General features: G+C 46.7%; 3 protein-coding genes across 9 annotated transcripts in view; 1 reads left to right on the top strand and 2 right to left on the bottom strand.

The window, feature by feature from the left end:
* The window catches only part of LOC143955521 (uncharacterized), a 246,193-nt gene extending 220,701 nt beyond the window's left edge, over window positions 1-25,492 (top strand). For 2 of the 7 annotated variants that reach the window (XM_077465553.1, XM_077465559.1), the window contains 6 exons: window positions 10,163-10,260; window positions 10,338-10,544; window positions 10,634-10,846; window positions 10,926-11,132; window positions 15,041-15,182; window positions 16,525-25,492. In XM_077465553.1, coding sequence (XP_077321679.1) covers window positions 10,163-10,260; window positions 10,338-10,544; window positions 10,634-10,846; window positions 10,926-11,132; window positions 15,041-15,182; window positions 16,525-19,574 — 3,917 coding nt within the window. In that variant the 3' untranslated portion in view covers window positions 19,575-25,492. Of the gene's footprint in view, window positions 1-5,074; window positions 5,167-6,166; window positions 6,796-6,968; window positions 10,049-10,162; window positions 10,261-10,337; window positions 10,545-10,633; window positions 10,847-10,925; window positions 11,133-15,040; window positions 15,183-16,524 lie in introns of those variants that run through there. The other 5 variants (XM_077465556.1, XM_077465555.1, XM_077465558.1 and 2 more) reach the window with 5 other exon arrangements.
* LOC143955596 (uncharacterized) overlaps window positions 1-26,930 on the bottom strand; it is a 464,194-nt gene that overhangs the window by 259,016 nt on the left and 178,248 nt on the right. The gene's annotated exons all lie outside the window — the stretch shown is intronic.
* Window positions 1-26,930, bottom strand: part of LOC143955715 (uncharacterized) — a 263,796-nt gene that overhangs the window by 70,581 nt on the left and 166,285 nt on the right. The gene's annotated exons all lie outside the window — the stretch shown is intronic.

Here is a 26,930-nt window from a genome sequence, read left to right as displayed (position 1 = left end):
AAATTTGGGGAACAAGCCAAAAGAAAGACTCGTCCCCAGAAAAGGGTTGTACCACCCCGTACGGTTCAGCAGAAGAAAAGTTGGGGACTCAAAAGCAAGGGCCCCGGGGGAGCAATTTTTCGCCCTCCTGAACAGCCCAAAAAATCTCAGTGACAGGGTCACGGTGGGAGGAAGATTGGGGGCCTTCCTCCCACAGTGGGAAATGATTTCCTCCAATCAGTTTGTCTTGGGGATCGTCAGAAGAGGCTACCATTTGGAGTTTTCGGAACTCCCTCCTCTGAGGTTCCTTGTCACCGAGCTGCCAAAATGCGCAGAAAAATCATCTGCCCTTCTTTCCTCTCTTCAGGAGTTGGAAGAACAGGAGGTGGTAGTACGGGTTCCAGTAGGAGAGACAAGCAGAGGCTTCTACTCTCACGTCTTCGTGATTCGCAAGCCTTCGGGAAAGTTCAGGCTCATCCTGAACCTGAAGCCCCTGAATGTCTCAGTTACCTACAGAAGGTTTCGGATGGATTCGGTTTACTCAGTAAAAGCACTCCTACCTCCGAACTGCTTCATGGCATCAATAGATCTGAAAGATGCATACCTGCATATTCCAATCGCAGAGTCCCACCAGCGTTTTCTCAGACTGGCAGTGAGAACTCCAATGGAAGTACTACACCTTCAGTTCAGAGCGCTTCCTTTCGGACTATCCTCTTCCCCCCGAATCTTCACCAAAGTGATGGCAGAAGTTCTGGCATTTCTGCGTCTCAGGGGAATCTCGGTGATCGCATATCTCGACGATCTCCTTCTGTTTGCCCCTTCCCCAGCACAATTAATTCAGGATTTACAGGTCACAAGAAACCTGTTAGTAAGCCTGGGTTGGCTCCTGAACCTGGAGAAATCCAACTTAATCCCTTCCCAGAGGGTCACTTTCCTAGGGTACGAGTTGGACTCAACAGTACAAAGGGTCTTTCTTCCTTTGGAAAAAATTCAAAAGATAGACAGGGCTCTGTTGTGTCTTCAGGGCAACCACCAGATCTCCATAAGGAAGATCATGTCAGCGCTAGGGTTGCTGACATCCGCTCTTCCAGCGGTTCAGTGGGCAGGGTTACATTACCGCCCTCTACAATTATTTGTGCTGAAGGTTTGGGATCACAGCCAGGAATCTTTGGATTCTCTGGTTTCGATTCCAGATCAGGTAAAGAGGTCCCTCTGGTGGTGGAGGAAGGGAGCAAATTTGTCCCAAGGTCTAGAGTGGGTCATGCCAACCTCCCAGGGTGGTCACGACCGATGCAAGCAGCTCAGGTTGGGGGGCACACCTAGACTCCCAATTAATACAGGGTATTTGGGAAAAGAGGGACTCGAGGAGATCCTCGAATTGGAGGGAGCTGAGGGCAGTAGATCTAGCTCTCAGAACCTTTCAGAAGGAGCTCCGGGGGAATCACGTAAGGGTAAGGTCGGACAACTCCTCGGTGGTAGCTTACATCAACAGACAGGGGGGCACCAGGAGCAAGTCCTTATGGGCCCTAGCGGAAGCCATCCTCAGATGGGCCGAAGCAAATATCCTGTCCCTTTCAGCAATCCACTTGAAGGGAGAACAAAATCAGGTGGCAGATTTTCTCAGCAGGAGAACTCTGAGAGAAGGCAATTGGGTTCTCAAGCAGGAAATATTCGAAATGATCACCCGGAGATGGGGGATTCCTGCAATAGATCTCTTTGCCGCAAGGGAAAATGCGAAGGTAGCAACGTTCTTCTCCATAAACAGGGGGGACGGGGCATTGGCGGTGGACGCACTAGCACAGAGTTGGGGTTTCTCCAGGTGCTATGCTTCCCCCCTCCAGTGCTCATTCCAGCAGTATTAAGGAAATTTCAAGTGGAGAATACTACCCTCATTCTAATTGCACCTCACTGGCCCAGGAGGCCGTGGTTCTCGATCTTGAAGGGCCTGTCTGTAGAACCCCCCTGGATTCTCCCAGTGCAGGAGGATCTCCTGTCTCAAGGTCCGGTGTTCTGCCCTCAGGTAGGACGATGGAACCTGGCAGCGTGGCTTCTGAGGAAGAATTGCTAAAAGCCAAGGGCTTCTCAGACCGGTTGGTAGCCACTCTTCTAAACTGTAGGAAAAAGGAAACCCAGTCCATTTACTTAAAGGTATGGAAACGGTTTAACAGCTGGTGTTCAGAGGGTTCCTTCAACGTGCATAGCCCTATAGCCGTTCTAGAGTTCCTACAGGCAGGGGCGGATAAGGGGTTAGCGCTTGGAACACTAAAAGCTCAGGTTTCCGCTTTGAGCGTGTTTTTAGAGAAACATCTAGCGTCAGATCCTTGGGTCGTAAGGTTCTTCAGGGCCCTAGGTAGGCAAAGACCAGCTTCAAGCTCCCCCTTCCCGGTTTGGGATCTTTCTTTAGTTTTACAGGTTCTCACAGGGGAACCTTTTGAGCCGTTAGAATCTTGCTCATTAAAGCTGATCACTCTCAAAACGGTGTTTTTGGTGGCGATCACTACAGCAAGAAGAGTAAGTGAACTCGAAGCCCTTTCTGTCAGGGCTCCCTTTTTTCAGGCTTTTCCGGATCGTCTGGTTTTGAAGATAGATCCGGCCTTTTTGCCTAAGGTAGCTTCTAGTTTCCACAGGATGCAGGAGATTGTGCTACCTACATTTTGTTCAAATCCAGTTAGAGAACAGGAACACATGTTTCACAGACTAGATGTTAGAAGATGTGTTCTTTATTATTTAGACTGCACAAGTCAGTTCAGAAAGACAGATTCACTTTTTGTTTTATTTTCAGGGGCCAGGAAGGGTTCCAAAGCCTCTAGACGTACCATAGCTAGATGGTTAAGGTTAGCCATTGGGCAGGCATACGTGGCAGGGGGATTAGATCCTCCAGCTGGCATTAGAGCACACTCAACCAGGGCCGTGGCAACTTCTCAGGCAGAGTGGGCTGGTGCGTCTCCGGAACAGATCTGTAGAGCTGCAACGTGGTCCAGTTTTTCTACGTTTGTGAGACACTATAGACTGGATCTTCTGTCAGCCAAAGACCAAGCCTTTGGTCGTAAGGTGCTACAGGCAGTAGTCCCACCCTAAGGTAATATACTCGCTTATCCTCTCTAAGGTGGCTGTCCTGAAAGACGATTGGGGAAAAATGGAATTACGTACCGGTAATGTCCTTTTCCAGGAGTCTTTCAGGACAGCACCGGTTCCCACCCAAATTGTTGCAGATCATCGGGAACTCATTACATGAGATCGTCAGGTAAGACTTAAAAAGTTTATTTGTTTGACGTGTTCTTGTGTCTCCCCAGTTTGGCCGGAGGTACTCTGGAAGAACTGAGGAACGAAGGGAGGAGGAGGCTTAAATTATGAAATTGAAGGCGGTGTTTCCTCAGAGGGGAGGAGCCGGTGTCTCTCTAAGGTGGCTGTCCTGAAAGACTCCTGGAAAAGGACATTACCGGTACGTAATTCCATTTTTTTGACTGGAGCTACACTTTAAAAATGTACCAGTTGAAAATTACAAACAGATTCTACTTAACACAACAAACCTACACAGTCCCTGTCTTGTTTGCACCGCCTGTATACTGCTGTTCTGAGTATATAGGGCCTGGGGGCCACACGCATTTCCTTTTGGGTTCTCCTTAATATCCATACAAGACCCAAAGGGGCTGGTAATGGGCAGGGAGGGCTACCCATGCCATTTTTCTCAATGATTTTCATCCATATTGCAGGAACCAGATATTACATTAAAACCGCAAGCAGTTTTAAATGACTTTTATTCCATTAAATGTCATTTTGTGCAGGGACTGTTCTAAACACGGGAAACACGTGCCACTTCACAGGTATACTATAGACACCCCCAGGCACCATATTTAAAGGAATATTTCACTTTAATCGTCATTAAAGCGGTTCTTCACCCTAAAGGGGAAGTTCCGCTAGTATTATCCCTCCCCCCCTCCGGTGCCACAATCGGCACCTTTCGGGGGGGAGGGGGGTGCAGTTACCTGGATAATCCAGGTAACTGCACCCACTTCCGGCCAGACCGCCGCATGGCTCCGCCCACCGCCGCATTGGCTCCGCCCCCCCGTTGTGTTCTGGGAAACACACAGTTCCCAGAGACACAGCGGGGAACCAGCGCAGCGCGACTCGCGCATGCGCAGTAGGGAACCGGGCAGTGAAGCCCTCTTGCTTCACTTCCCGATTCCCTGACAGAGGATGGAGGCGGTGGCTGCAGCGAGACGAGCGATAGCTCGTCATCTGCCGCCGACATCGCTGGAACCTGGGACAGGTAAGTGTGATATTATTAAAAGTCAGCAGCTGCAATATTAGTAGCTGCTGGCTTTTAATATTTTTTTTTTTTGTGCAGCTCCTCTTTAAAATCAGTGCTCCCGAAAAAACTGATGTTTTTAAAAACATTTTAGGCTTTGACCCATGTCCCCTGGGGCAGGAGCCACGTACCCAAACCATTTTTAGGAGAATATCTTGCATATTAGCCATTAAAATTAGCACTTTTTATTTTGAACGTTCGAGTCCCATAGACTTCAATGGGGTTCTAAAGTTTGCACAAATTTTTAGGTGCATTCGAAAGTTCTGGTGCGATCCGAACTGGGGGGTGTTCGGCTCATCCCTAGTGACCAATGTGAGAATGACCCCCTTATGTCAGTGTAGTGGTCCCATACATTGGTGATCAATGGGAAAAGGACCCTTTATATCAGTGGTCAGTGTAGTGGTCCCTTACATTGGTGACCAATGGGAGAAGGACCCCTTATATCAGTGGTCAGTGGGAGAAGGACTTTCTTACATCATCAGTGGGAAGACTATCCCCGTTACTGATCATTGATGTCAGTTATTAGTGAGAGACAGAAATTGTTCATTGCTCAAGGAGCCCATAGAAGCCTTTAGAGGAACCCTGGCTGGGAAAGGCTGGACTAGGCAGTAATATATTTCTCCCCCCCTGGTGGGAGTGGAGATGACCCATCTATAAGGATATACAGTACATAAACACACAGCACAAGGCCGTGTTCACACTACGAGACGTTTCTCTGGGCTGCATTTCCTCTGAGCTCCACAAGGTGGTGATCTTCTCACTTCTACCATAGAGACAGTAAGTCTCTATGGAAGACAGGAAGTGATGTCAGCAACAAATAGGACATTCCTGAGGTACGAAGTACAAAGGTGACTTTGCAGAAATTGGCAGCAGAGGAGGTAATAAGATCTTATTTTCTATTTACCCCCAGTAACCTCTTCCTCCATAGTCACTGTGACGTCTTTTATCTCCAGCAGATGATGGTACACACACACAACCTAGATCAACCCCTTCAGGATCAGAACATTCCATCACTTACGGGGCCTCACATTCTCTTTCTTTTTGAGATGTGTCGCCTTCTCACCATTCCAGTCTCTTGTATGAGGGATGAGATTTGGATTTGGGTTGTACTGAAATTGACACTTCCACACCCTTTCTTTGATGATACCAACCCCTCCCCTGCACATGAAGACCTCTGCCATATACCCCAGGCTCCTCTGCCCTTCCTCTGGGCCCGGGAGCGGCATGGTGTATGGAGTGGCGGATGATAAGTTCTAGGATTTCCTCTCTGGAGAGTGAACCCAGAAGAGACAAGCAGGAGGAAAGAGGTCTCGATTCCTCTATATAGATCTTTATATCACTAGAGGGGTCACCAGCAGGAGGAAGGAGGTCCCGATTCCTCTATATAGATCTTTATATCACTAGAGGGGTCACCAGCAGGAGGAAGGAAGTCCTGATTCCTCTATATAGATCTTTATATCACTAGAGGGGTCACCAGCAGGAGGAAGGAAGTCCCGATTCCTCTATATAGATCTTTATATCACTAGAGGGGTCACCAGCAGGAGGAAGGAAGTCCCGATTCCTCTATATAGATCTTTATATCACTAGAGGGGTCACCAGCAGGAGGAAGGAAGTCCTGATTCCTCTATATAGATCTTTATATCACTAGAGGGGTCACCAGCAGGAGGAAGGAGGTCCTGATTCCTCTATATAGATCTTTATATCACTAGAGGGGTCACCAGCAGGAGGAAGGAAGTCCTGATTCCTCTATATAGATCTTTATATCACTAGAGGGGTCACCAGCAGGAGGAAGGAGGTCCTGATTTCTCTATATAGATCTTTATATCACTAGAGGGGTCACCAGCAGGAGGAAGGAGGTCCCGATTCCTCTATATAGATCTTTATATCACTAGAGGGGTCACCAGCAGGAGGAAGGAGGTCCCGATTCCTCTATATAGATCTTTATATCACTAGAGGGGTCACCAGCAGGAGGAAGGAGGTCCTGATTCCTCTATATAGATCTTTATATCACTAGAGGGACCACCAACAGGAGGGGGGAGGGGACGGAGATCCTGATTCCTCTATATAGATCTTTATATCACTAGAGGGATCACCAGCAGGAGGAAGGAGGTCCTCAATCCTCTATATAGATCTTTATATCACTAGAGGGACCACCAACAGGAGAGGGGAGGGGTCAGAGATCCTGGTTCCTCTATATAGATATTTATATCACTAGAGGGCTCACCAGCAGGAGGAAGGAGGTTCTCGATAGCTCCGTATAGATCAGTGGTTCTCAACCTGGGTGTCGAATGATGATTTGCCAGGGGTCACCGAATCCTGGGCAGATCCTGAAGCCCGCACTGCTCTCCAAGCCTTTTTTTCGCCCACTCAGCCTCTTCGCAGCCATCCATTCAGTTCACAGCATGGCTGGGGGGCAGGGACCGAGGAATGTGAAGTGGGAGGGGACTTGAGGAGACCCTATCTCCTGATTCCGGCATGCTGCGAGACACCACAAAGTCGGAGACACGGTGAGTAACACTACCTGTGATTATAGTTGCTATTAAAAGTCCCCACTGCTGATCAGAACTACCCCCCCCCCCCCCCAGCACTGCCACTGATCCCACCCCCCACCAGCACTGCCACTCATCCCATAACCCCCACCAAGGAGTAAGAGAAGCAACAAGAAAGACGGCTAAAGAGGGGGATTGGGGGGGGGGGGGGGACAAATTAGGATTGATAGAGATAAAAGGGAAAGAAAGGAGAACAAAGAGTGGTACATCCTAAAATGTACCATAAGGGGTTTTTAATACTGTACGAGTGGAAGGGACTCATGGAGCACTAAATGTCCGTGGTTGGTTAGGGGCTTAAATTACTTGTCTTGCCTTGGGTGCTGACAACCCAGGCTACGAAGATAATTTTACTGCTGGGGGTCTCCACAACTTGGGAAATGTTATCAAGGGGTCATGGCATTAAAAAGGTTTAGAACCACTGCTCTATATAGATTTTTATACCACTAGAGGGGTCACCAGCGGGAGGAAGGAGGTCCTGATTCCTCTATATAGATCTTTATATCACTAGAGGGATCACCAGCAGGAGGAAGGAGGTTCTGATTCCTCTATATAGATCTTTATATCACTAGAGGGGTCACCAGCAAGAGGAAGGAGGTCCTCAGTCCTCTATATAGATCTTTATATCACTAGAGGGGTCACCACCAGGAGGAAGGAGGTCCTGATTCCTCTATATAGATCTTTATATCACTAGAGGGATCACCAGCAAGAGGAAGGAGGTTCTGATTCCTCTATATAGATTTTTATACCACTAGAGGGGTCACCAGCAGGAGGAAGGAGGTCCTCAGTCCTCTATATAGATCTTTATATCACTAGAGGGGTCACCACCAGGAGGAAGGAGGTCCTGATTCCTCTATATAGATCTTTATATCACTAGAGGGATCACCAGCAAGAGGAAGGAGGTTCTGATTCCTCTATATAGATCTTTATATCACTAGAGGGGTCACCAGAAGGAGGTCCTGATTCCTCTATATAGATCTTTATATCACTAGAGGGGTCACCAGAAGGAGGTCCTGATTCCTCTATATAGATCTTTATATCACTAGAGGGGTCACCAGCAGGAGGAAGGAGGTCCTGATTCCTCTATATAGATCTTTATATCACTAGAGGGGTCACCAGGAGGAGGAAGGAGGTCCTGATTCCTCTATATAGATCTTTATATCACTAGAGGGGTCACCAGAAGGAGGTCCTGATTCCTCTATATAGATCTTTATATCACTAGAGGGGTCACCAGCAGGAGGAAGGAGGTCCTGATTCCTCTATATAGATCTTTATATCACTAGAGGGGTCACCAGCAGGAGGAAGGAGGTCCTGATTCCTCTATATAGATCTTTATATCACTAGAGGGGTCACCAGAAGGAGGTCCCGATTCTTCTATATAGATCTTTATATCACTAGAGGGGTCACCAGCAGGAGGAAGAAGGTCCTGATTCCTCTATATAGATCTTTATATCACTAGAGGGGTCACCAGCATGAAGAAGGAGGTCCTGATTCCTTTGCATAGATCTTTATATCACTAGAGGAAGTTAAAGTGGTCGTAAACCTTCTCATATACCCAGTGAAGCGACTGGCCTTGGATGATAAACGGAGATAAAACAAATCCTTCTACATAAGTTTTACTTGCTGATCTGCTGTCTTCTCTTGCCAACAACATTCCATAGGGCATATTTGTGATAAAATCCTCCTTCCTCATGTTTGGAGTAGAGGAGGGGGTGGAGAAGATTGAAACTGATTGGAGGAAAGGGACCCCCAAACCCCCCCCCCCCCACATGAAAACTCAAAGATAACTCTTAGATATTAGAGGAACAAAGAACCAGAGAGAAACAACACTCGGAGCTTTGGAGAGAGACAAGTAAACACTACAGATACATGTGCTTAGTTCGAATTTCATGACCGAGGTGTACAACCACTTTAATACGTCCAGTTTGGAGGGAAGAAGGGAAATGGGAGACATGACGGAAACCTATAAATACATCAAGGGGGGTGAATAAGGTTCAGGAGGGCAGTATTTTCAATATGAAACCAAATTGAGGAACACGGGGACATGACCTCCAACTACCCGGAGGAAAGTTCAAAACTAATCTTAGAAAGTATAATTTTACTGAAAGGGTAGTCGATGATTGGAATCAACTACCAGCAGAGGTAGTGAGACAGTCAACAGTATATGGCTTCAAACATGCTTGGGACAAACGTAGACCTATAGTCAGATGATAAAGTTAACGTGAAAAAAAGGGGGGGGGGGCAGACTCGATGGACTACTGTCTTTTTCTGCCATCACTTTTCTATATTTCCATGTGCAGCAACTGCTCTCCCCCTACTATCTCCCCGTGCAGCAACTGCTCTCTCTCTACTATTTCCCCGTGTAGCAACTGCTCTACCCCCACTATCACCCCATGTAGTAACTGCTCTACCCCTACTATCTCCCCATGTAGCAACTGCTCTACCCCTACTATCTGCCCGTGCAGCAACTGCTCTACCCCTACTATCTCCCTGTGCAGCAACTGCTGTCCCCTACTATCTCCCTGTGGAACAACTGCTGTCTCCTGTTCAGCAACTGCACTCCCTCTACTATCTCCTCGTGCAGCAACTGCTCTCCCCCTACTATCTCCCCATGCAGCAACTGCTCTCCCCCTACTATCTCCCCGTGCAGAAACTGCTCTCCCCCTACTATCTCCCCGTGCAGCAACTGCTCTCCCCCCACTATCTCCCCGTGTAGCAACTGCTCTTCCCCTACTATTTCCCCGTGTAGCAACTGCTCTTCCCCTACTATCCCCCCGTGTAGCAATTGGTCTACCCCTACTATCTCCCCGTGCAGCAACTGCTGTCCCCTACTATCTCCCTATGGAACAACTGCTGTCTCCTGTTCAGCAACTGCTCTCCCCCTACTATCTCCTCATGCAGCAACTGCTCTCCCCCTACTATCTCCTCATGCAGCAACTGCTCTCCCCCTACTATCTCCTCATGCAGCAACTGCTCTCCCCTACTATCTCCCCATGCAGAAACTGCTCTCCCCCTACTGTCTACCTGTGCAGCAACTGCTCTCCCCGCATCCATGTGTCTTTATGGTGACTGTATCATTGTGTGTGTCAGGTTCCTATAAGGTGTCAGGATATCGCTGTCTATTTCTCCATGGAGGAGTGGGAGTATTTAGAAGGACACAAGGATCTCTACAAGGACGTCATGATGGACAATCAGCCGCCCCTCACATCACCGGGTAAGAGGAGACTTTATTGTAAAGGAGAGAGCAGTACGGAGGCTCCACCCATCCCCCATCATCTGATAAACACATAGAAACAATGTATTCAGTCAGTGTGTGTGTTTCCTACAGATGGATCCAGTAATGGGAACCAACCAGAGAGATGTCCCCGTCCTCTGTATTCCCGAGATTCCACACAGGAAGGTCACATCATACCCCACCATCATCAGGTAAGTGAGGGACAATTATTGGTAGTTCTGATTATTACACAGTGTTTGTTACAATGGATGTTTTATTATATATTCAGAGTGGAAACCTCGGGGATGATAATATTGATGTTAAAGAAGAGTATAAAGAGGAGGATGAGGAGTATGGAGTGATGGAGGAGTTTTCAGAAGGACACAAGGATATGATGGAGCCACCAAATACCAGGAACCCCCCAGAGAGATGTCCCCGTCCTCTGTATTCCCGGGATTCCACACAGGAAGGTCACACCATCCCCCACCATCATCAGGTAGATGAGGACCAATCACTGATAGTATCATTAGGATCTGTACATTATCTGCATTGTTACCATTGATGTCATTTTTATTATATATTCAGAGTGGAAACCTGAAAGATCCTAAAGTTGAGGTGAAAGAAGAGATAAAAGAGGAGGATGATGAGGATGGGGGGATGGAGGAAATGCACAAAGATCTGTACCAGGACACCATGGTGAAGTCATCCAGCTACAGGAACCCCCCAGAGAGATGTCCCCGTCCTCTGTATTCCCGGGATTCCACACAGGAAGGTCACACCATCCCCCACCATCATCAGGTAGATGAGGAACAATTATTGGTAGTTCTGATTTATACACAGCATGTTTATTACAATGAATGTTTTATTATATATTCAGAGTGGAAACCTTGAAGATTATAATATTGTTGTAAAAGAAGAGTATAAAGAGGAGGATGAGGAGTATGGAGTGATGGAGGAGTTTTCAGAAGGACACAAGGATATGATGGAGCCACCAAATACCAGGAACCCACCAGAGAGATGTCCCCGTCCTCTATATTCCCGGGATTCCACACAGGAAGGTCACACCATTACCCACTGTTACAAGGTTGGTGGGACGGAACTAGACTAGACTGGTGTCATGGTTATGCAGTGATCTTCCTCTGTTTGCTTACCTCCCCTCGTGTTCTGACTAAGAGGCCAGCCACTTCCATCATTGTGTGTTTGGCTTCCTGGTTCCTGCTTGCCGTGTGCTTTACGTTTTGTCTCTGTTACCGACCTTGGCGCTTTCTCAACAATTCCTGTCTGCTTGTGACCTTGACCTTTTGCATGTTCCTGACCATCCCTGTCTGCCTGTGACCCGGAACCTTTGGCGTGTACTCTGTTGTTCCTGTCTGCTAGTTTCCCTAACCTCATCCTTATCCTTAGTCTTATACCCTTACTATCCTTGTCGTTCCAGCCTGCTGCTTCCTTCTCCTGTAGTCTACTGTGAGCGTGAGCTGTGAGACCATAGGGGCCGCAACCTGGAGCCAGACTGCAGCGAAGCCCATCCTCACCACTGGAGGCTCTGGTGAACACCTGCTGGCTCTTAGACTCCACTCCCTGGGGATCTATGCTCCAGCTCCCATTGGGATCTGTGTTGGTGATCCTGTAGACCTTGTCCTGAATCTCCATGGGTACAATCCGCAGCAGTCAGTCCTAAGGTCCACTACCTAGCGGTGCACTTCTGACTCCTACAGAGTGCATCTGTCACCTGGTCTCGGGTGACCTGACAGTTTGATCAGCCATGGACCCAGCTGATGTGCCGCTACCCGCAGATGATCCATTGCAGGGCTTAGTTCGCAGACTTGAGACCCAGGTGATGCGATTCCTTCAGGATTTGGCATCCCGTGTTGAACAGGTTCAGGCCTCATTAGGACCCCCGGTTCAACAGCCTCAATCGCTATCTGCAGCTGCACCTATTGCATCAGTCGCAGCCACATATTCATTACAACTACCAGCTCCGGTCCGTTTCTCTGGGGACTCCAAGGCTTGCAGGGGGTTCCTTAGCCAGTGCACAATTCATTTTGAACTTCAGCCCCAAAACTTCCTGTCCGATCGGGCGAAAGTCGCATATATCATATCCCTCCTGTCCGGCGAGGCGTTAGCTTGGGCCGCCCCTCTGTGGGAACTGAATGATCCAGTGGTTTCTAGCCTGTCTGATTTCTTGAAACTTTTTCGGAATATCTTTGAGGAACCGAGTCGTGTCTCCTCAGCGGCTAGCGCTCTTTTACGTCTCCGTCAAGAGTCTGCGTCTGTGGGACAGTATGCTCTTCAGTTCCATATCCTCACAGCTGAATTGAGCTGGAATAATGAGGCCCTAGTTGCAACCTTTTTACATGGCCTCTCTGATAGAGTGAAGGATGAATTAGCAGGAAGATCCCTTCCTGCTGATCTGGACAGTGTCATCACCTTGTGTAACCAGATCGATATTCGCTTTCAGGAGAGGGCCCTGGAAAAAGACGCCAGCACTCCTCGTTCTTTAGGCAGTCTGAGCCCCCAGTCACTTCTCTTCCACCCGAGGAGCACCCCCTGCCTACTGATGAACCTATGCAGTTGGGCCGGACAAAGTTATCTCCCGAAGAACGTGCTAGGCGCAGAACTCTGGGCCTATGCCTCTATTGTGGGGCCAAAGGTCATTTCCGTGACACTTGTTCTCTTCGTCTGGAAAAACGCTCAGGGCTAATACATCTGGAAGGTGGAGTATTAGACCCCTGAGATATCACCTTCACCTTCTCGTCTTCTCCTTTCTGTGTTGCTTTATGTCGGTGCTTCCTCTCGTTCGGTCTCAGCACATCTGGATTCCGGAGCCGCTGCCAATTTCACGGATTGGGAAACTGCATCCTCCATGAGACTTACCCTTTTGCCCCTTACAACACCATTGGTGGTCTTTGCGATTGATGGCACTGTTCTCCCAGGGGGTCCTATCCGCTTTCAGACTCTTCCTGTTAAGATGTCAGTAGGGAAACTCCACCAGGAGTGGATATCCTTCCTTGTCTTACCTAAGGCTTCATCTCCTATCATATTAGCTCTTCCTTGGTTACGGCTCCATTCTCCACACGTCGACTGGTCTGCTGGATAGATCCTGGCTTGGGGTTCCTCCTGTTCCTCTTCCTGCCTACTCAAGGTTACCCCAAAAGAGAAACTTCCTGTTGCCACCATCCCAGTATCTTCTGCTCTTCCCGCTGTATATAGCGATCTCTGGGATGCGTCCTGCAATAGTCTGACTGGTGCACTCTCTGGGTCATGTGGTACTCTGGATGAGAGGCCCACCTGTGAACCTGAGTCGATCTTTCACTCCAGTTTGCATAACCATTTACCTTTGCCTGTCCCTAATCTCCCTTGGACGCACAGCCAGGCTAACTTGTCTGCAAGTTTCACAGTCGCTATGCCCTGTGATGCGATTGAGATGGTCGCTACACCTGACAATACAATTCAGTCGGCCTCTGCACCAGTTATGCCAGTCCAGCCCATGCCCAATGAGCTTCCTGCTTCTTGTTCAGGACCTTCTGTAACCTGGCCTCACCCTACTGCTACTATGTCCATTCAAAGCCATTTAAGAGGCTCAATCCATCCTTTGGATAGAATACCTCATTCGGCCAGGTGGGGTTTTCAATCTTTTTCTCAGGGCTCTCTGCATTCTGTTTGAGTTTCAGCTATCCAGCTTGACTCTTGTGACATGTCACCTTCTAACCAACCTGACCTCAGGGATCCACTGACCCCTGCCCAGTCTGGTGGTCCTGTGCTGGATCTCGAGCTCATCTATAAGGGTCTGGGGGACTCTGCTCAGACTCCTGATCTTCTCATGCCCTTACCCATTCCTAAAAAGCTTTTAGTCCTCAAGTCCTCTCGTCCTCTCCCTACCTCGTTTCCAGTCTCTGAGGATAATCTAAAATATGAGGTTAGTCAAGTTTTGGATTCCCGGCTCCGTAAAGGCATTCTTCAGTACCTCGTACATTGGAAAGGGTTTGGCCCTGAGCAGAGGTCTTGGATCGCTGCATATGAGGTCTTTGCTTCTCGTCTGTTGAGGAGGTTCCATCTGGAGTTTCCCTTTAAGCCTGCTCCGGGGAGGGGTAGGGGGAGGCCTCGTAAGAGGGAGGGTACTGTCATGGTTATGCAGTGATCTTCCACTGGTTGCTTACCTCCCCTCATGTGTTCTGACTAAGAGGCCAGCCACTTCCACCTGGTGGTTTTTATAACCTCTCCTCTAAGCATGGCTCCACCCCAGGCCCTATCAGGGAACCCTGTATTAGCCCGTGCACTGCAAACCAACAGGGCTGATCAACCATTGTGTATTCATTGTGTGTTTGGCTTCCTGGTTCCTGCTTGCTGTGTGCTCTACGTTTGTCTCAGTTACCGACCTTGGCGCTTTCTCAACAATTCCTGTCTGCTTGTGACCTTGACCTTTTGCATGTCCCTGACCGTCCCTGTCTGCCTGTGACCCGGAACCTTTGGCGTGTACTCTGTTGTTCCTGTCTGCTAGTTGCCCTGACCTCTACCGTATCCCCTTACTATCCTTGTCGTTCCAGCCTGCTGCTTCCTTCTCCTGTAGTCTACTGTGAGCGTGAGCTGTGAGACCATAGGGGCCGCGACCTGGAGCCAGACTGCAGCGAAGTCCATCCTCACCACTGGAGGCTCTGGCGAACACCCGCTGGCTCTTAGACTCCGCGCCCTGGGAAATCTATGCTCCAGCTCCAATTGGGATCTGTGTTAGTGATCCTGTAGACCTTGTCCTGAATCTCCCTGGGTACAATCCGCAGCAGTCAGTCCTAAGGTCCACTACCTAGCGGTGCACTTCCGACTCCTACGGAGTGCATCTGTCACCTGGTCTCAAGTGACCTGACAACTGGTGAAGATGATGTTTGGATTTCCCAATTTCCCTGTGGGATCAAAAAAGTATTCTGTGTTTCTTGTTATGTCACAAGTTAAAGTTTATATTTTACAGATGATATCTTCTCTCTCATTTTCTTGGTTTAGAGTGGAGATCCAATTGATATAAAAGTTGAAGTGAAATCAGAAGAAGAAGAGAGGTATGTGAGGGATGATCAGCAGTCTATGGAGGAGGATGGAATAACGGGGACATTTATAGAGGAGGACACTCCTACAGAGATCAGCACAGGTGGGTCATTAACACTAAATACATTCCTCCACCCATACTGCTCACTGATTGGTCCAGAGTAGGGCGGGGGCTGGGTGATATCAGCCTGTAATCCCCTGGTCACTTTCCTGAGCTGTGTTCCCCGTCCTGTATTCCTGGATTTCTCTCCGATAATCTTCCTTCTCTGTGCTGCCGACACAATTTATGGATCTAGACTGGATTTATGGAGATTCTGGGGATCAGCTGGCAGAAAAATGTTCATTTTCACCATAGGCGTTACTAGACCTTGGCATCTGGGGTATGTACCTTGAGTCTTCTGCCCCATACCCGGGTATGACAAGATCTGACAGAACAATTCCCCCGGGGTTACTTGCTCTGTTATTTGCTGGCTGTGCCGGGTGGAGGGATATGTCTGTATAGTCTCAGACCCAAGTCACTGAGTGCAGTCTCAGGAGATGGGAGGAGCGGTGTGGGACCTCTGCACCTTGTCTCATGTAAACATTTCATCTTCCACTGATTACTGAATGCCAATATTATGAGTCCTCCTGACCATTACACTGTATACAGTAATTATATATTGCATGTTACATACTCCTGACCCCTGCACTATGTACTCTGTGTTGTAAATTACAATCTCCTGACCCCTGCATTATATTCTCTGTTGTACATTACATACTCCTGACCCCTGCATTATATTCTCTATGTTGTACATTACATACTCCTGACTTCTGCTCTCTCTCCCCTCCCCCCATTGCTATATATACACATAATATGTATTCTCTTTTGTTACACTTATTTCCTACCAGCTGGACATTTTATATCGGATGATGTGATTGGAGGACAGACTTTTACATGGTGATAATAATGTGATAACATCCTCCAACATTGGGCCCTTAAACAGAAAGTGATAATGAGGGAGGAGTCAATAACCCAATGATGGGGGTCTTCAGGATCAGTCCAGTCTTCATCTTGGTTGTTCTCCCCCCATCCTCACTCTCTGACCTCTGGTGGGGCTCAGCCCCGCTGTTATTCATGACTAAATCATGGAGTAAATAAGGAAGTGCAGGACTTCTTGTGTTGGGAAGATGGCAATGAGTGATAGAGGGGGAGGGGACACTCGTCCTATAATCCCCTCATCACTGTCACTCCTATAGAAGACAGTTCTCGTTGTTTCCTCCCTCTCTGACTAAGGTCCATGAATAAAGAAATGATCTGGTAGGAGATCAGAGGACCCATTTACTAGTTAGCTTGAGGGGGGAATTGTAAGATCCTCAGAGACAAAGCTGCCTGATGTGGGCGGAGTCCTGGTTTAGGGGAACCAATCAGCTCATGTCTAGTAATAATCTTTGTATTTCTATTTTAGTAGATGGACGGGAGATGAGGAAAACCTCAGAGGATTGTCTCACTTTGTCTCCAGACTGTAAAGTAGAAGATCAGGACATCACAGAGGAACCTCAAACTGTGCGGGACGGTGCCGGACCATCGTATTCCTCTTATCCCGAAGAACCTCAGACTGTGAGGGTCAGTGCCACCCTTCCAACAGATGATGATGTGTTTCCTTGTCCTGAGTGTGGAAAGTGTTTCAATTGGAAAGGCAATCTTAATGTACATAGAAGAACTCACACCGGTGAGAAGCCGTATTCCTGCCCTGAGTGTGGGAAACGTTTTACACAGAAGTCCCATCTTTTAATACATCAGAGATCTCACACGGGAGAGAAGCCTTTTTCCTGTCCTAAGTGTGGGAAATGTTTTGCACAGAAATCGCTTCTTATCAAACACTGGAGATCTCATAAGCGGAATAGTCCAGGAGAAAACCTGACTACCTCAGATGTCCATCCGGCACCACACATTGTAAATGGACCATCGTATTCCTCTTATCCTGAGGAACCTCAGACTGTGCGGGACGGTGCCGGACCATCGTATTCCTCTTATCCCGAGGAACCTCAGACTGTGCGGGACGGTGCCGGACCATCGTATTCCTCTTATCCCGAGGAACCTCAGACTGTGAGGGACAATGCTATCGATCCAACAGACGATGTGTTTCCTTGTCCTGACTGCGGGAAGTGTTTCAAATGGAAAGGCTATCTTAATGTACATAGAAGAACTCACACCGGTGAGAAGCCGTATTCCTGCCCTGAGTGCGGGAAACGTTTTACACAAAAGTCCCATCTTTTGTCACATCAGAGTGTTCACACAAAGCCTTTTTCCTGTCCTAAGTGCGGGAAATGTTTTGCACGGAAATCACTTCTTATCAGACATTGGAGATCTCATAAGCGAAATAGCCCAGGAGAAAACCCGACTACCTCAAATGTCCATCCGGCACCACACAGTGTAGATGGACCATCGTATTCCTCTTATCCTGAGGAACCTCAGACTGTGCAGGACGGTGCCGGACCATCGTATTCCTCTTATCCCGAGGAACCTCAGACTGTGCGGGACGGTGCCGGACCATCGTATTCCTCTTATCCCGAGGAACCTCAGACTGTGCAGGATGGTGCCAGCCCATCGTATTCCTCTTATCCCGAGGAACCTCAGACTGTGCGGGACGGTGCCGGACCATCGTATTCCTCTTATCCTGAGGAACCTCAGACTGTGCGGGACGGTGCCGGACCATCGTATTCCTCTTATCCTGAGGAACCTCAGACTGTGCGGGACGGTGCCGGACCATCGTATTCCTCTTATCCTGAGGAGCCTCAGAATGTGAGGGACGGTGCCGGACCATCGTATTCCTCTTATCCTGAGGAACCTCAGACTGTGCGGGACGGTGCCGGACCATCGTATTCCTCTTATTCTGAGGAACCTCAGACAGTGCGGGACGGTGCCGGACCATCGTATTCCTCTTATCCCAAGGAACCTCAGACTGTGCGGGACGGTGCCGTCCTTCCATCAGATGAGGGGTTTCCTTGTCCTGAGTGCGGGAAGTATTTCAGTTTGAAAGGCAATCTTCAGAAGCATAGAAGAACTCACACAGGAGAGAAGCCGTTCTCGTGTCCTGAGTGCGGGAAATGTTTTTCACAGAAGTCCAGTCTTTTAACACATCAAAGATCTCACACGGGGGAGAAGCCGTATTCCTGTGCTGAGTGCGGAAAACGTTTTATAAACCTTTCAAATTATATCGTACATCGGAGATCTCACACAGGGGAGAAGCCATATTGCTGTCCTGATTGTGGAAAATGTTTTGCACAGAAAGCAGTTCTTATCATACATCAAAGATCTCACACGGGGGAGAAGCCGTTTGGCTGTCCTGATTGTGGAAAATGTTTTGCACAGAAGGCAGTTCTTATCGCACATCAGAGATCTCACACGGGGGAGAAGCCGTATTCCTGTCCTAAATGCGGAAAATGTTTTGCACGGTTTTCAAGTCTTAACGCACATCAAAGATCTCACACTGGAGGAAAGCCGTATTCCTGTCCTGAGTGCGGGGAACGCTTTCCACGGAAGTCCGATCTTTCCGAACATCAAAGATCTCACATTGTAAAAAATCCGTGTCCTGAGGAACCTCGGACTGTGTGGGACGGTGCCGGACCATCGTATTCCTCTTATCCCGAGGAACCTCAGATTGTGCGGGACGGTGCCGGACCATCGTATTCCTCTTATCCTGAGGAACCTCAGACTGTGCGGGACGGTGCCGTCCCTCCAACAGATAAGCCATTTTCCTGTGCTGAGTGTGGGAAGTGTTTCAAGTTAAAAGGCAATCTTAAGAAGCATAAAAGATTTCACACAGGTGAGAAGCCGTATTCCTGTCCTGAATGCGGGAAACGTTTTTTTCAGAAGGGCCATGTTTCGGCACATCTGAGATTGCACACGGGGGAGAAGCCGTATTCCTGTTCTGAGTGTGGAAAATGTTTTTCAATGAAGTCCAATCTTTCCACACATCAGAAATTGCACACGGGAGAGAAGCCGTATTGCTGTCCTGAGTGTGGAAAATGTTTCGCACAGAAATCGGTTCTTGTCACACATCAAAGAACTCACGTTGGGGAGAAGCCGTATTCCTGTCCTAAATGCGGGAAAGGCTTTTCACAGAAGTCACATCTTAACGCACATCAAAGGACTCACGAGGCTTTCTGTTCTGAGTGTGGGAAATGTTTTCTAAAAGAGTCGGCTCTTGTCGCACATCTGAAGTCTCACGCGACGGAGAAGAAATTTTCCTGTCCTGAGTGCGGGAAATGTTTTTCACAGAAGTCCAATCTTCGCAGACATCAGAAATTGCACACTGGGGAGAAGCCGTATTCCTGTCCTGAGTGTGGTAAATGTTTTGAAAAAAGTTCATTTCTTGCTACACATCTGAAGTCTCACAGGGCGGAGAAGCCATTTTCCTGTCCTGAGTGCGGGAAATGTTTTACACTGAAGTCCAATCTTTCCAGACATCGGAGGACTCACACAAGGGAGAAACCACTTTCCTGTACTGAGTGAGGGAAATGTTCCTCACTGAAGTCCTGTCTTCCTGTACATCAGGGGGTCCCACACAACCCTTGAGGTGTATTAGTGAGTGCGGGAAATGTCTTGTATATGAATGTTGCTGGACATGTAGGGAAGAAGCACCCCCTGATATACACCTCAGATATACTCCATGGATGATCTTCATCATGGAAGAAACAGTTGATAAGGAGATCAGAGATCACCAAAGACATGGATGAAGTGTTGTACCGTGTCGGCCATTGATAGCAGGAGAAAAATAAAAATTGAGTCATTACCTCTCATTGGCTGAGTACATTTTGTGGTGGAAACTCTTGCAAGAGGTCTGATTTCTCAAGTCGTCTTCCAGGACGAAACACGTTAATCCCACTACTTAAAGGATGGTCCTCTACACCTTTTAATATAAAAATGGAGTCATTACCTCTCATTGGCTGAGTACATTTCCTGGTGTAAACTCTTGGAAGAGGTCTGTTCTCTCAAGTCGTCTTCCAGGACGAAACACGTTAACCCCTACCACTTAAAAGGCGGTCTTCTATGCCTTTTAAAATAAAAATGGAGTCATTACCTCTCATTGGCTGAGTACATTTTGTGGTGGAAGATTTCACAAACACTTACAGGTCTGTTTTTAAAAAAAAAATGTGTTCATCAAATGTGACGAGCATACGCCCATCCGTGGCAATTGGTGATTTCCTATCATTGTCAGTTCCTCCTAGTGGCCTGTAATAGAAGAGTCGGGTAGTTCTGCCCATAGCTGAGATGTGATTTGTAGATATAGTATAATTTTTTTTTTTTTTTTTTAAAGATACGTTATTCCCAGTATACAGTCATAGACAGACATACACTATATTACCAAAAGTATTGAGACGACTGCCTGTACACGCACATGAACTTTAATGGCATCCCAGTCTCATGCCGCGTACACACGATTGGAATTCCAGCCAGAAAAAGACAGATGAGAGCTTTTCATCGGAAAATGCGACCGTGTACGCTCCATCGGAATTTAGCTGTCCGAATTTCCGCCAGCCAAAAATTGATAGCACGTTCTCAATTTTCCCAATGGAAAAACTTTCTATCGGTAATTCCGGTCGTGTGTAATGCAATTCCGACACACCAAAAATCACGCATTGCTCAGATTCAACTGCGAGACGGAAGCTATTGGCTACTGGGTATTGAACTTCCTTTTTCTAATCACGTCGTACGCGTTGTACGTCACCGCGTTTATAAATGATCGGAATTTGGTGTGACCGCGTGTAGGCAAGACAGCTTTAGGCGAATTCCGTCGGGAAAACCATCAGAGCTTTTTCCGACGAGAATTCCGATCGTGTGTACGCGCCATTAGTCCGTAGGGTTCAATATTTGAGTTGGCCCCGCCCTTTGCCGCTATAACAGCTTCAACTCTTCTGGGAAGGCCGTCCACAAGGTTTAGCAAGATCCATAAAGACATGGATGAGCGAGTTTGGGGTGGAGGAACTTGACTGGCCTACACAGAGTCATGACCTCAACCCGATTAGAACACCTTTGGGATGAATTAGAGTGGAGACACTGAGCCAGGTCTTCTTGTCCAACATCTGCCCCTGACCTCACAAATGTGCTTCTGGAAGAATGGTCAAACATTCCCCATAGACACATCTCCTAAACCTTGTGGACGGCCTACCCCAGAAGAGTTGAAGCTGTTCTAGTCACGATTGGACTCCCGTGCTGTCGGAAATGCTACCCCCGACCTAGCGATCGGAAACCCTTCCCGGGCCCCTTCAACATCAAAACTTCCTGTGGGCTGAGACGGGGACATCCCCCGAGGTTGATTCTCATTGGCCAAGGGCTAAAGTCCAGCCCACATCCATATTCCAATAAATGGCGAAGCGTGGGATATTAGACATGTGCAGAATGAAGAAATTCGTTTTGTTTTGATTCGTTATTTACATACATTTGTTTAGTTTTTAAGCCGTTTTTTTTTTTTTTTTTTTTTCATTTATTCATACTCAAATTGATTAGAATTTTTTAATTCGGATCGATTCAAATATTTTTTCAAATAAATTTTGAATTGTTTTCCAATTCGAAAAGTTTTCCAATTTGAAAAATTTTCCAATTCGAAATGTTTTCTAATTTTGCATACTTTTCCAATTTACAAAGAGAATAAAATAGAGAATAAAGAAATAGAATAGAAAAAAAAAATAGAATGTAATAGAGTAAAACAGAACAAAATAGGATAGAAAATAAAATAATAGAATAGAATAAAAAATAAAAAAGAATAGAATTAAATGATAACAATTTTATGACATCCGAAATGGAAAAGAATAGAATTGGAAAAAAAAATAGGAGGATGGCGGCAACAAACCCACCCTTCCAGGTTGCCACACATCCTACAAACTGAGCCCTCCAGTGCTCACGGCTCCCCTAATACTCCGCTATAGACATGTGCACTGCCGAAAATTGTGTTCTTCTTTTCTTTTAATTTCGTTCAATTTTATTTTTCCTTTTTTTGGGTCATTCGTTATGATCGCAATTCATAAATTAGGAAAATTCGAAAAATAGAAAAATCAGAAAATTCGGAAATTAGAAAATCAGAAAATTAGGAAATTCAAAAATGTGAAAATCCGAAAATTTCTAAATCTGAAAATAAGAAAGAAAATTCGAAATAATAACTAACTGATAACTATTAAATTATAGGTATTGGAATTTCCTTTCAAATTTGGCTCTTAGTGAACGAATATGAATTTTTCCGAAGTTAATGATCCAAAATGATGAATACCGCATCTAAACAAATGGAACTGAACAAATTAATAATAATAAATAACAACTTTTTATTATTTAACCACTTCCTGCCCACCCTATAGCCAAAAGACGGCTACAGAGCGGACGCTAACTGCCGGGAGGGCGTCCCTGGACGTCCTCCTGTTTACTTCCCTAATGCGCGCCGCCGCGGGCGCGCATCGGGGAAGTTCTGTGTTGGTCGTGTCTCTCGGCCACAGCCAATCATAGATCGTGCTAAATGGCCAATCACAGCGGCCATTTAGCACTCGATCAGGCTATCCAATGAAAGGTGATCTCGTATATAAACATATGAGATCATCTCTCGTCACTGGCTCCCCTCCTCACACAGAGACAGCGTGTGAGGAGGGAGAGCTTCCGTGCTGCAGCGTCTGTGACTGTGAGTGTACACACACACACACACACACACACACATGCCCACCTGTCCCCAGTGCCACCTGTCAGTGCCATCTGTCCCCTGTGCCACCTACAAGTGCCATCTGTCCCCAGTGCGACCTGTCCCCAGTGCCACCTGCCAGTGCCATGTGTCCCCAGTGCCACCTGCCAGTGCCATGTGTCCCCAGTGCCACCTATCAATGCCATCTGTCCCCAGTGCCACCTGTCAGTGCCATGTGTCCCCAGTTCCACCTATCAATGCCATCTGTCCCCAGTGCCACCTATCAGTGTCATCTGTTCCCATTGCCACCTATCCGTGCCACCTTTCCCCAGTGCTGCCCATCTCTAGTGCCATGTGTCACCAGTGCCACCTGTCCCTAGTGCCATGTATCCCCAGTGCCACCTGTTACATGTCATCAGTGCTACGTATCAGTGCCACCTGTCAGTGTCAGGTGTCATCAGTGCCACGTATTAGTGCCATCTGTCATCAGTGCCATCTGTCATCAGTGTCATATCAGTGTCACGTGTCATCAGTGCCACAGATTAGTTCCATCTGTCATCGGTGTCAAGTGTCATCAGTGCCATGTATAAGTGCCATCTGTCGTCAGTGTCACATCAGTGTTACGTGCCATCAGTGCCACGTATCAGTGCCATCTGCCGTCAGTGTCACGTGTCATTGTCCTGGTGCTCCAGGGCCTTCAAAAGTGTAATAGTTAGTCAACAAGTTAGATGTGTAGTTTATGCTCCTAGAACACGTGATGGCGCTCCCTTTATGTTGGGTCTCTCTAAGTGGCCAGGCTGTGAAAAAGTCCCACACATGTGGTATCGTAATACTCAGGAGGAGCAGCAGAATTTAATTTGGGGTGTCATTTGTGGTATACACATGCCATGTGAGAGTAATAACCTATTACAATGACAATTTTGTGGGGAAAAAAATAAAAAACAAAAAAAAAATCTTAATTTTGAAAAGAATTGTGGGAAAAAATGACAACACCAAAAACCTCACTATGCCTCTTACTAAATACCTTGGAATGTCTACTTTCCAAAAAGGGGTCATTTGGGGGGTATTTGTACTTTCCTGACTTGTTCGGGTCACAAGAAGTGAGATAGGCCACCAGTACATCAGATGTGATCAATTTTGTGTGATTCGCACCACAGCTTGTGGACTCTCTAACTTTCACAAAGACCAAATAATATCCACTAATTTGGGTTATTTTTACCAAAGAGATGTAGCAGTATAAATTGTGGCCAAAATTTATGAAGAAAAATTTATAATTTGCATAATTTTACCACAGAAACAAAGAAATATATATATTTTTTTTCAAAATTTTCAGTCCTTTTTTCATTTATAGCGCAAAAAATAAAAAACCTAGAGGTGATCAAATACCACCAAAAGAAAGCTCTATTTGTGGGGGAAAAAAAAGGACAAAAAATTCATTTGGGTACAGTGTTGCATGACTGAGTAATTGTCATTCAAAGTGTGAGAGCACCGAAAGCTGAAAATGGGTCTGGGCAGGAAGGGGGGTTTAAGTGCCCAGTAGGCAAGTGGTTAATATTATTAATCCGTTATGTTCCATTCGTTTAGAGCATTCATAATTTGGGATAATTCGTAACTTCGGATTAAATTCGTTTTTCATTACGTTCACTAATAGTCAAATTTGAAAGGAAATGCCAATACCTATAATTTAATAGTTAAGTTGTTATTATTGGTTATTATTTCCGATTTTTTTTGGGGTTTTCTAATTTATGAATTTACGAATTTTCTAATTTCTGGATCTTCGAATTTTACGAATATTTGGGAAAAGTTGTTAAACAGGTTTTCGTTCGGATATTTCCGAATTTACGAATGTGTGGAAATTTTGTTAAATAACGAATTCGTAACAAAACAAATTGCACATGTCTACCCGGCTCCGTGGCTTCCACATTAACCCCATGGTCTTCTTTCCGGGTTCCAAATCTTCAGTCTCCTGTCCTGATTGGCCAGGACGAGAAGCCAGGGGAAACCGATGGCGAATTTTAATTTGCTAATATCACAAGCGAGAGGGTTTGGGGCGCAGAGGACAACCTTTTACAAGCCAATTGGGGCCTCGGGCTTGTACGATAAGCTGGAGGAACCCTAGAAGTGTGTGCTAAGTGCTAGGCTGTCTGCGTGTGGTCAGCCAGCTGGATTGGAGTGGAGTCTCCGTCTGGTGGTGACCAGAGGTAGTGCGGGTCAGATTGTATGTAAGATCCGTATCTGCCTGTGTGTAGTCAGCCAGCTGGATTGGAGTGAAGTCTCCCTCTCGTGGTGGCCAGAGGTAGTGCGGGCTGTGAAAATGTATCACAGCCAGTCTTACTTGCTCAGTATAAATTCCCCTTATTCCCTCCTAGTCCCCCCCCCCCCCCCCCCCGGTCACAGAACCACATCCTGGTTAGCAAGTCACCATGTCCGTGTGGTTAGTGTGACATGGCCATAATGTGCTTTTTTTAATTTCTTTTGAGGAACTATGGGACAAATACTGCATTATGGCCTCTAGATGGAGTTGAGGGTTACAGGAAATCACTGTGTTAATGAAACACGACTGACGACGTCCCTATTGGGACGAAACGCCACGTAGGGTGGAGCTCTGATGTCACGACACTGTAACGTGCCGACTGCGGCCATCTTTGTGGTTGGAAACATTTGCTATCCATGACGAATTGCAACTTTTGATATGCCTGTTTTTATTTCTCAAAATGTGAGTGCCCTGGCTTTTTGTAAGAAATAAAGTTACCTTGTTTTTAAATACTAAGCCATGAGGAGTTGCCTTCTTGTATCCTATGCATGTACCCTTGAATTACCATTTGAGTGGGACTACAAGATCCAGCCTTCTATGATCCAATTGAAGTGGTTTGATGGCGCTGTGGATATATCATGCTTGTTTGTAATTCAGTGGTCCACTTCCTTTGGTAAGAGGCCCAGTGTGTTGATGTTCGGTGGAGGATAATCTCACGTTCACCTTATTGTATCTCTGTCTGCACCGTGGGTGGTTCCAGTATTTCCCCTGAACAAAGAACTCTGTTTTAACACTATGGACTATTATTTTATCATTTGATGCTTCTAGCGCTGCATATACTTTACTCTTAATGAAACACGACTGTAATATGTACCAGCAGGATAAATCCTTCTCACGTTATTCCAGCACAATCCATCTACTGATAGAATAGAGCCTTGAGTACAAGCTGCACATGCTCAGTTTGGTGTGTATTACTAGAGAGCTTTTTGTTTTTCTTAGGAGAGTGCATGTGATCAGCACAGGGCCAATCAGCAATGTCCAGATCGAGGGTCGGGGGTCCTGCAGCCTCATAGGAGAATAAAAACTCCTCCTACAAGTTTTAACCAGACACTGATATATATATATATACTGATGATGGGAAAATTTATTTGCCAGTTTATAATTACTAAAACGATTGCATTTCCATGTTCTGTGGGAGACCAGATAAACAGTATCTCACAAAAGTAAGTACACCCCATCAGTCACATTTTTATAAATATTTTCTTCTATCTTTTCATGTGACAACACAGAAGAAATGACACTTATCTACAATGTAAAGTAGTGAGTGTACAGCTTGTATAACAGTGTAATTTGCTGTCCCCTCAAAATAACTCAACACACAGCCATTAATGTCTAAACCGCTGGCAACAAAAGTCAGTACACCCCTAAGTGAAAATGTCCAAATTGAGCCCAATTAGCCATTTTCGCTCCGCTGGTGTCATGTGACTCATTAGTGTTACATGGTCTCAGGTGTGAACGGGGAGCAGGTGTGTTAAATTTGGTGTTATCGCTCTCACTCTCTCATACTGGTCACTGGAAGTACATCATGGCACCTCATGGCAAAGAACTCTCCGAGGATCTGAAAAAAAGAATTGTTGCTCTACATAAAGATGGCCTAGACTATAAGATTGCCAAGACCCTGAAACTGAGCTGCAGCACGGTGGCCAAGACCATACAGCGGTATAACAGGACAGGTTCCCCTCAGAACAGGCCTCGCCATGGTCCACCAAGGAAGTTGAGGTCACGGGCTCAGCGTCATATCCAGAGGTTGTCTTTGGGAAATAGACGTATGAGTGCTGCCAGCATTGCCGCAGAGGTTGAATGGGGGGGGGAATATGTCAGGCTGTCAGTGCTCAGACCATACGCCGCACACTGCATCAAATTGGTTGGCATGGCTGTCACCCCAGAAGGAAGC

Source organism: Lithobates pipiens, unplaced genomic scaffold, assembly GCF_037356315.1.
Source record: "Lithobates pipiens isolate NorthernLeopardFrog02 unplaced genomic scaffold, aLitPip1_a1.2 Scaffold_35, whole genome shotgun sequence".
NCBI classification, from domain to species: domain Eukaryota; kingdom Metazoa; phylum Chordata; class Amphibia; order Anura; family Ranidae; genus Lithobates; species Lithobates pipiens.
This window is presented reverse-complemented; position numbering and strand designations above follow the sequence as displayed.